The sequence below is a fragment of the Cucurbita maxima genome, unplaced genomic scaffold, assembly GCF_002738345.1.
Source record: "Cucurbita maxima cultivar Rimu unplaced genomic scaffold, Cmax_1.0 Cma_Scf00184, whole genome shotgun sequence".
Classification (NCBI taxonomy): domain Eukaryota; kingdom Viridiplantae; phylum Streptophyta; class Magnoliopsida; order Cucurbitales; family Cucurbitaceae; genus Cucurbita; species Cucurbita maxima.
The window spans coordinates 63,658-74,280 of NW_019272200.1; the positions used below are offsets into that span (position 1 = coordinate 63,658).

At 36.8% G+C, this 10,623-nt stretch overlaps 1 protein-coding gene and 1 long non-coding RNA gene across 2 annotated transcripts; both read left to right on the forward strand.

The window, feature by feature from the left end:
• Positions 1-2,128: 2,128 nt before the first annotated feature.
• Positions 2,129-3,436, forward strand: LOC111473899 (aspartic proteinase CDR1-like). The gene is made up of 2 exons (XM_023119243.1): positions 2,129-2,719; positions 2,837-3,436. The coding sequence occupies exons 1-2, from the start codon at positions 2,129-2,131 to the stop codon at positions 3,434-3,436; spliced, it is 1,191 nt and encodes a 396-aa protein (XP_022975011.1).
• A 3,219-nt stretch (positions 3,437-6,655) lies between these two features.
• Positions 6,656-7,651, forward strand: LOC111473896. The gene is made up of 3 exons (XR_002715797.1): positions 6,656-6,727; positions 7,148-7,154; positions 7,636-7,651. It is a non-coding gene; the product is annotated as an uncharacterized LOC111473896 (long non-coding RNA).
• Positions 7,652-10,623: the final 2,972 nt, after the last annotated feature.

Below are 10,623 nucleotides of genomic sequence, written 5' to 3' on the forward strand. Positions count from 1 at the left end.
CCCCTTGTAGTGGTTCCTTATCTTATCAAGATGTCCCCGCTTGATTGTTCTAAGGAGGTTTGTCTGTCCACCCGCTTGGTCTGTTGTTACATCCGTTTGGCCTATTGGGGCTTCCATTTCGATGACCTTGCGGTTTATATGTTTTGCCCCAGTGTTTGGGGCCTATGTTGTTCTTCTTTGGTAAACCGCTTCGTTCCCAAAGTCTAGGAGTCTCTTGGCGCTGGCAATTGCGGTAGCTAGGTCTTGGATATTTTTCTCGTGTATTTTTTTTTTTGGCCCACGGTTGTAACCCGTTTATAAAGAAGAATACCTTGTCCTTCTTTGATGTGCCCCTTGTTTGGTTTTATGCCATAAATCTCATAGTTTGTGAACAAAACATATTCTATTTTCAATAAAGTTATTATCGATGTTTATTCAGTAAAGATTGCTATTGAATAAAGTGAATTTTACGATTATTAATCTAAATCGAATAAACTAAGAACACTCTGACTATAGTATGATTACTTGAACTATATGTAGAGACATAAGAGTGGATCAATTTCAAGTATATAGTCAAAATGATCTATAGTACAGGGATATGGCTGAGTACCTTATCCTAGGGACATTATGGATGTGGCCCACTTTTGTATATGACATAAACAATGTGATCACTAAATTGTACATGCGGAGACATGTGAGTGGGGGCGTCCTATGTAATGAGTATTGCATAAGATCGGACCATGAAGAAAATTACTCTCACTTTATAATGTCATTTACTATTGAGACTGATTTTCTTTTCATTCGATGACCTAGGTAACTCGATCTTAATCTTGAGCTAACCATGAACTTCTTTTCATTCGATGACCTAGTTTTTCCTCATCGATTCTGAACCTCAGTCTTATACTCTCTGAACTTTTCAAGAGCTTCGAACTTGTGATGCATTAGGTAAATATAGCCATACCTTGAAGAATCATCGATAAAACTGATGAAATATTCATACCGTTCCTTTTCTTGTTTTAATTTTTATCTGATTTTTATCTTTTATTTTATTTTCTTTTTAATTTTATTTGTTTTCGATTTCGTCTTTTTAGTCACGATTCGGTTTTTTGAAGCCTCGAAAATTGGGTCATGACAATAACATAATTATAAATATTCAAAATTGATATTCTTATAAATATTCAAAATCGATTTTTATGAAATGTAAAGTTAAATAATAATTGGTTATTTGAATGATTAAAATATGTCTTAAAATAATTTTGAACTTCAAATGATTTTAACAATTTTGAAGTTACCCTTGTGTTCTAAAACGTGGTTTGATATGAGTTTTTGTTTAAAAATTAAAATTATAGCATTCATTATTATTTACCACAATTTTAAAACTTTTCTCAACCTTGCTAACTTTGACTATTAACGTACTCATACTCATTATGTTATTTTATTTTAGGTTTTTTTTTTTTTGGACACTTTATTAAAGTATTTTCCTTTCTAGAATTAAAGTTATAATTAATAATAACAATCCTTAATTAATTAATAAATTACCATATATAAGATAAATTTAAAAGTTTTATGGTTTTATTTAATTCATTTATTCCAAGATAATTATTAAAGTAGAATTATAAATATTCAGATATTATATTATTTAGATCTAATTTTAATTTCTAGTTAATCAAAATAAATAAATGTACGTGATTATAAATGGTTAATTAATCATCCAGAAATACATTAAATTTATTTAATTAGTTAAATTAAATAAAAGATTTTATTTTTAATAATCGAAATACTGCTTTTTTAAAAAATTAAAAAAAAATTACTTAATTTTAAAAGTTTACATGGTTTTATTTAATTCAAAGATAGATTATTAAAATAAAATAAGAAATATACTCATATTTAAATATATTTTTTTACCTTATTTAGATTAAAACTAAATTTAATACAGGGTTGGAAATATGAAAATTTAATACGATCTGAGTAAATAGAAATAACTAAATAAATACTTAAATAACATTCTATTTTTATATTAAAAAAACAGTGAGCTTTACCAAAAACACTACCATCCTTTCCTAGTTCTACGTAATAATTTCAATTTCCACGTCATTATCTCTCTCACGCGTATAAATAAAACAAAGAAATTTAAAATCCATGCAATCCCATGGCGCCTACTATATTTCTCCTTCTCACACTACTTTCCATCGCCGAGTCCACCGCCGGCAAAGGCGGTGGTCTCAAGCTGGAACTCATTCGCCGCCGTCTCTCACCCGGCAACGTTTCGCCGATGGCAGCCAAATCACAAATTTGGCCGGAAACCAGCGAATTTATAGTGAAAATCGCCATCGGAACGCCGCCGACAGAGGTGCATGCAATCCTCGACACTGGCAGCGATTTATTTTGGGCTCAGTGTCGTCCATGTGCGAAATGTTACCAGCAAACGAATCCGATTTACGACCCTTCAAAATCGTCAACCTTTCGAACCCTTTCTTGCAAGTTGCCGCAGTGCCATTTGAGGGGATCTGGTGCGGCGTGCTCCGGCACCGACACGTGTAAGTACAGCTATGGGTATGGAAGCGGATCTACGCAGGGAGAATTGGCGAGTGAAAAAATGGCTGTAACTTCGAGGTCTGGAGCGACGACGCCGTTTCCTGGGGTGGTGTTTGGTTGCGGACATAATAATAGTGGAACGTTTAATGCCAATGAAATGGGATTGATCGGATTTGGAAGAGGAGCGATTTCCTTCGTTTCTCAAGTATATATATATTATCAATTTCAATTATTATTAATATTTTTTAAAACATTATTAGCATCTTATTTAAATAACTATAAAGTAAAAAACCTTATAGTTAATGTAACTTCATATTCACAGATAGGTCCATCGGTCGGCGGTAGAAAGTTCTCCCTTTGTCTGATGCCATACAACACCGACCCGAGAATCTCAAGTAGCCTCTCTATCGGGTCGGGTTCTGAAGTTAAAGGACCCGGAGTCATCACAGCCCAACTCGTTCGAACATCCGACCAGACATCTTACTCTCTCACCCTCACGGGAATCTCCGTCAGAAAAACCCTCGTTCCGTACAGTACGTCGGGACCTCCGGCCAAGGGGAATGCGGTTCTCGATACCGGCACGCCGCCGACTCTCCTCCCCAAAGAATTGTACGGACGATTGGCTGCTGAAGTTCGGCGGCATATCCCGTCGAAGCCCATTGACGATGATACTCTTTGCTACAAAGATAATTTGGGGGATTTGGTGATGACTTTGCACTTCGACGACGGCGTGGATCTGCGATTGAGTACGGTTCAGACTTTCAATAAGATGCCGGATGGGTCCTTTTGCTTCACCGCGATGGGTGTTGACCACAAGGACGCACTCATCGGGAACAGTATGATGGCAAATTTTTTGGTTGGGTATGATATTGACAATATGACCGTGTCGTTTAAGCCCACTGATTGCACCAAAGCTGGTTGAGATTTTTTGGGCCTGAAAACAATACGTTATTTTATAACTATTATTACTTTCCTCGTAACACTTTTGAGGTGACGTTAAGTTTGTTTTATTCATAAAATTTGGAAAGCATTTATTAATATATGCACAACTATATTCTACTTTAGTCAATATTCTTTGATTTCTTTTTAGTAATTTTCCGTAACAAATTTTAAGGTAAAATTAGACATTAATTATTAATTATTTTTATTTAAGTGGTGAAATAATATAATTAAATTTACTATAATTCAAGAGACCTTTTACGATTTCCAAAATTTAGGCACAATGATGGAATCGATGTCGAAGATCTGAGAAAGGAGATTAGGGTTTTGAGGTTGGAGGAGAAGAATCTGATAAAAAATCGACACCGAAGATCTGAGAATCCTCAACCTAAACCTTCAGTAGTCCAAGGCAAGGTGCTTTCACGAATCACACCTCCCTATTTCGTAAAAAACGTCTAAGAACTTAAGATTAGTCCGCGAATGTCTAGATCAAGATGTTTATCGAAATTTTGGTGTGCTAGTGACATTTTTGAGTGATTCTTGTACTTTTACCCTCAAGAGTGTGATTTTCGTAAGTTTTGGAGTGAAAGTGGTCGAGATTTCCGTTCGAATCGATGTTTCAAGAAAACACTATTTTCGGTAAGAACTCGTATTTTTCTACAAATTCGAACTCGAATAATAAGACGTGTGATTACCAAAACAATATAAGAAGCATATATGGGAGAAATAGAATATGAGTTCTACAATATTCGTGAAGCGATTCGGATTATGAATTGGAAGATTTAAAAATCGAAAGAAAATGGATTGAGAACGCTAAAAACTCACGTTTCTCGAAATTTGGAAAAAACGCAGGAGGAAGAGAAGAACGCCGCCAAGCGTCGGCCGGCGTACGGAGGAGCGCAACAGAATCGGTGTTGGACACATGGCGCATTTCGGCTGGTGAGGCATGCCCCGTTCACAATTGCACTTTTGATGGCAGCGAACTTGCGATTGTGCGTTACTCACTTTCCAACGCCAAGCAACGTATGCTCGAGCCTCTAGTAATAAGGCAACCTAATCCTCAGCCCAACGATCCAAGCTTTTATTTTAGCAAGAACCCTTGAATCAAAGTAATTAACACCTCCTTATGCGAAATTTGGATCAACCAAGAGATAAGGCTAGAATTAGATTACCTCTTACGATCGAAGATCTAGAAGTAAGATTTGAAACCTTGTTCTAAATTGAGTCACTCCACAATCTAACTTGATCAAGGCTTGATTGAATGGCTCGGGTGCAATTCTACCAGAAGAATTGCTTGAAACTTAGAAATGAAAAATATGATGCTCGAATTTCTAAGAGAAACGTCTCAATTTGAGATATGAATTACATTCATCCACGAATCTGTTTTTTTACATAACATATTGTGGGTATTTATAGTCTCTCGACAAAAGACGTTTGTGGCCGGGATTCAATCCCGATATGTTTGTGGACGGGATTTATTCCCGATCCCCTTTAATCTCCACAAAGAATAAGTCAAATTGTCCATTTGACTTTTACATAATTTATAAAATTAAACATAGTTTTTCTAACGAATGTTGATGTGCTTGAGTGGTTAATGCAACAGACTTAAAATCAATTGATCTCTTTTTTGAATCTTTATGACATTTTTCTTCTTGGCACACCGTGATTCTTATCATCTTCCCCCTCTTCAGAAGGATTCTTCCTCGAATAAGAAAAAATCATCTTCTTTCTGTCACCTCCTTTTGAAATGTTTTGATTCTTATCATCTTCCCCCTCTTCAGAAAGATTCGTCCTCGGATCAGAAAAAATCATCACCTTCTTTCCGTCACCTCCTTTTGAAATATTTTGATCAAATCTAAATGCTTCACTTACAAAAATATTAGAAGAAAATTAGTAGGAATATGAAGCAAATGAAGTGTACTAAATCCATAAACAGTTCTTTGCATTATCCATAAATCACCTTCTTTCCGTCACCTCCTTTTGAAATGTTTTGATCAAATCTAAATGCTTCACTCACAAAAATATTAGAAGAAAATTAGTAGGAATATGAAGCAAATGAGGTGTACTAAATCCATAAACAGTTCTTTGCATTATCCATAAATCACCTTCTTTCCGTCACCTCCGTTTGAAATGTTTTGATCAAATCTAAATGCTTCACTCACAAAAAATATTAGAAGGAAATTAGTAGGAATAGAAAGCAAATGAAGTGTAGTAAATCCATAGACAGTTCTTTGCATTATCCAAGCTCGACATGATCAAATCTAAGTTTCTTTGCAATTCTATGTAGTTTAGGTTGCATGTAGAATCATTCAAGCTCGACATGATCAATCTAACTTGTGGAGTGATTTGAATCTCAAGCAAGTGTTCTTGTCTTGAGATATTTGATCAACAAGAATCATTCAAGCTAAACATGATCGATCTTGCTTGTGGAGTGATTCGAATCTCAAACAATGTTCTTGCCTTGAGATATTCGATCAACAAGGTAATCCAAATCTTACTTCCCTTGTAGTGGTTTCTTATCTTATCAACATACATCAATAATACAATATACTTCAATGACGATGTGAAGAAAAGGTTGTCAAAATTATCAAAAGATGTTTCAATGCATGCCACATTTGAAGAAGAGTGAAGTTTGATTGTTATAAGTTTTGGGTGGGTTACAATTTACAATGCATGCCACATTTGAAGAAGAGTGAAGTTTGATTGTTATAAGTTTTGGGTGGGTTACAATTTAGAGTTTTTAGGACTTTTAATTTACTTTAGGTTACAATTACATAATGGTTAATTAAGGCCAGTAAGCATGAATGTTTCATTTTGAGGCTATATAAAGCCATGTATGTTGTATTTGTAAGAGACTTGGAAAATATAGTAAAAGAAGCATTTGTGCTCTTCTTTAGCCAATGACTAAGTTTCTTTGCAATTCTATGTAGTTTAGGTTGCATGTAGAATCATTCAAGCTCGACATGATCAATCTTGGTTGTGGAGTGATTCGAATCTCAAGCAAGTGTTCTTGCTTTGAGATATTTGATCAACAAGAATCATTCAAGCTAGACATGATCGATCTTGCTTGTGGAGTGATTCGAATCTCAAACAATGTTCTTGCCTTGAGATATTCGATCAACAAGGTAATCCAAATCTTACTTATCCGTATAGAAAGGCAAGATGAATTCAAATTCAGCACTTTGACTTTTTTTACGTCTATTAAAAGGCGGTAGGAACTAGAATGAACAGGGCAGTAGCAATAAATGCGAGAATAGAGACTTCCATAATCTCAGTTTTGATAGGAAGATCATCTCAGTCATTTCTTTCTTTCTCATTTGTTGCATTCTTTCTTTTCTATAATCTACTGCCCTCTTGTCCAATGCAATTAGTTGATTCAGTCTCAGCAGACAGACGGACTACCTTTACCCTCAGTTTATAAACAAACTCAAGCAAACACACACTGCGAAATTCTAAAAAGGAAAAGGAGGTAGGTTCGAACGTCACCCCTTTTTGTGTACTGATCAAATCTTCTTAAAAAAAAAGAATGAAATCCGAAACGGAAACTTTCTAAAATGATGAATTCCCTCACTAAGAGAGATAGATGGGGATCCTTGTTTGTATTAATATGTTCTTTCCTTTCATTAGTAGTGGGACGTATATATCAAAAGTTCAGTGTGAGATTAGAATGAGATAGATTATTTCTAATTCCAAGTAGTTTAGTAATTGAATTGACTAACTAATTGAGGTTACACAAAATCGGAGCCTGAACGGAACGTATATATTTTTCTTTCTTGCTTTCAGACTAAAAGTTAGATCATAGTTGACGTCACTCCTTTCTTTTTGTGTATCGTCTAAGAATTTTGTGTATGTGCTTCCCGGAAACGTATAGTACTCTATTCCATTAGCTAAATCGAGCCAATCAACTAGACCCAATACTGTATTCATTCGAATCGGGAATATGATGCTACCAATAATTGCGGTAATTCGCATATGGCACATATGGCTTTCTCCCATCAATCAATACTCGTTGAAGAAATGGAAATTGCCCTATTATTTTTTATTGGATTTGGATCCATCGGGACTAACTGACGGGGCCCCCCAGCTTCCGCCTTGACAGGGCTCTGACCGATTGAACTACAATCCTGGGGAAATCAAGTGTACATGTTGTTGATTTCATTTCCTTCAAATCTTTTCATGTAGATTTTTTATTCGAATTGGCATATTTTACCAGACAGAGACGCGAGGAATAGATTGATATGCGTGGAGACAGTTACTTTAGTAAGAGGAGCATGGATTCATAGTCATTATTGTCAAATTGATTGATAATCCATCTATCTGGCAATCAATCAAAAAAGAGGGAGGGGTTAATATTCCTTCCTTCATATCCAGCAGTTCTGGCGAAGGACAAATGGAACATATCATTTTATGGTGGGATACGCGAATTAGTGGGCCGAGCTGGATTTAAACCAGCGTAGACATATTGCCATTTACAGTCCCTCCCCATTAACCGCTCTCGCATTGACCTGGGAAGAATCCATTCCAAGCTTATTCATAATCCATGATCCACTTCCTTTCAGAGTACCCTACCCCCAGGCGAAGGCGAATCCCCGCTGCCTCCTTGAAAGAGAGATGTCCTGAACCACTAGACAATGGGGGCATACTTGCCCGACTGCCATCATACTCAGACTATTCGAAAAGTATAAATAGAATAGACTCATATGATGCAATTCGTAAGGATTTTTCTGTCTATCATTATTCCATAGAATTCTAACTAGATTATTCTTTTATTGATTGAAATAATTGGAAGGCTAGTACCCTTCCTTCCGGAAGTTATTGGTGGCTTCCCATATGCTATAAATGGGATGAAACTCAATTTCTCATACTTAATCTCATTGATTCACTCATTGGTAAGATAAAGTTAGGTAGGTATATTTCGATCTCACACTAAGCCAACCAAGAAAGACAAAGAAAAGGAAAGAAAAGGAGGTAGGAACTAAGTAGGGAAGAGAGGGATAGGGATCAACAAGTTATTTCAAATGGGGTTCTCGCCATCCAAGTCTAATTGCTTTCTCAATGATTCGGTGAATGGATCCATATTCAATTCGTGGGTGCACATGTCTCAATCAAATGAATTGAGTTAGGGTGGGGCTCATCAATTGAATTAGGCTCGGTCTTATGATGAAACAATGAATTGATCAAATCCAATATCCATAAATAAACCATTTTACCTATACTTAGTAGACAGAGTAATCCCATTTTCGGTTCTTGAATGAGCGAGTGGATAAGATCCATTTATGTACATTCTTTCTTCTCATTTCTAATAATTATATACATGCAACTCATTGGGCGGGGCTAGTGGCTTATTCAGAAATTGAATCAAATAGGCCGGCCTTTTTCACTTAGTGGTAGAGTAACGCCATGGTAAGGCATAAGTCATCGGTTCAAATCCGATAAGGATGAAATTAGAACAGTGGATCCCTTTGATTGCATTTTCATATTGATTTGGCCCACATACAGGAATCCGGCGAGATTTCTGATTCAATCCTCTTGGTTGTAGACGTTCTATAGGAAAATTGGATGGCTATTTCCCTTTCGCCACAGAGAAACCCTTATTCCAAGTCACAACATATGAGCCCTTTCCAAACAAACAGAGAAGATCAGATAATAGAGGATAAGATCAATCTATGTGCTAAAGATTTTCCATATTCTTTGATGGTCCAACGATGTGACGAAGAATAGAAAGGAGAAGGAGAACGAGACTTGAATTTACTTTACCAGCAGTACAGTATTGAGTGAATAATATTGATCTAGGTCAGGTTATGGACCAATCAAAAAAGGATTTAGATATTCAAAACCCATTAGATAGAAAGAAAGAAAGAAGAAGGGACAGTAGAAATCAGACAGAAATGATAGACTCGAAGGCCCTTGCTATGCTATGAGGTGTTCGAAAATAGTTCACGTTAGTTGAATAGGAAGATCCACTATGACTATAGCCGTTGGTAAATTGACCAAAGACTCAAATAATTTCTTCTTCGAGATTATGGATGACTCGTTATGGAGGGACCGGTTCGGTTTTGTAGGTTGGTTCGGTCTTGTAGGTTGGTCCGGTCTATTGCTCTTTCCTTGTGCCTATTTTGTTGCCGTAGGAGGTTGGTTTACAGGTACACCCTTTGTAACTTAATGGTATACCTAACCATATGGATTTGCAAGTTTCTATTTGTTTGGAAGGATGCAACTTCTTAACCGCCGCTGTTTCGACTCCTGCTAATAGTTTAGCACACTCTTTCTTTGTTGTTACTATGGGGCCAGAAGCACAAGGAGATAGATTTGACTCCTTGATGTCCATTACCATTAGGTGGTCTGTGGACTTTTGTTTCTCTCCACGGTTCGGACTAATAGGTTTCATGGTACGTCTGAACTTGCTCGATCTGTTCAATTGCTTTGTTTGTTTCCGTATTCCTGATGATTGATCCACTAGGTCAGTCTGGTTGGTTTTTTGCGCCTAGTTTTGGTGTAGCAGCTATATTTTGATTCATCCTACTTTTCCCGGGAATGAAATAATTGGACATTCAACCCATTTCATATGATGGGAGTTGGTTGCGGGTGTATTGGGCGCTGCTCGGCTATGCGCTATTCATGGTGCTACCGTAGAAAATCTCTTATTTGAAGGAAGATGGTGATGATGCTTCAAATACATTCCGTGCTTTTAACCCAACTCAAGCTGAAGGAAGAAACTTATTCAATGGTCACTGCTAACCGCTTTTGGTACCAAATCTTTGGGTTGCTTTTTCCACTAAAGGTTGGTTACATTTCTTTCTGTTATTTGTACCAGTAACTGCTTTATGGCCGAGTGCTCTTGGAGCAGTTGGTCTGGCCTTGAACCTACGTGCCTATGACTTCGGTTCTCAGGATATCCGTGCAGCAAGGGAAGATCCTGAATTTGATACTTTCTATACCCTACTATACCCAGAATTTTCTCTTTACCGAAGGTATTCGTGCTTGGATGGCGGCTCAAGATCAGCCTCATGAAAATACTTTCTATTCCCTGAGGAGGTTCTATACCCCGGGGAAAGGCTCTTTCTTTATTTAATGGAACTTTCTAGCTGGTGTCATGACCAAGAACCGGTTTGTTTCGCTTGGTGTGCCGGGAATGCCCGACTTATCCATTTATCCGATAAACTACTGGGG

Bases quoted from the DNA above. Each gene is read 5' to 3' on its own strand.
- LOC111473899 (XM_023119243.1), top strand. From the start codon at position 2,129: ATGGCGCCTACTATATTTCTCCTTCTCACACTACTTTCCATCGCCGAG. The intron at 2,720-2,836 runs GTATATATATAT...TCATATTCACAG, and splicing joins CGATTTCCTTCGTTTCTCAA to ATAGGTCCATCGGTCGGCGG.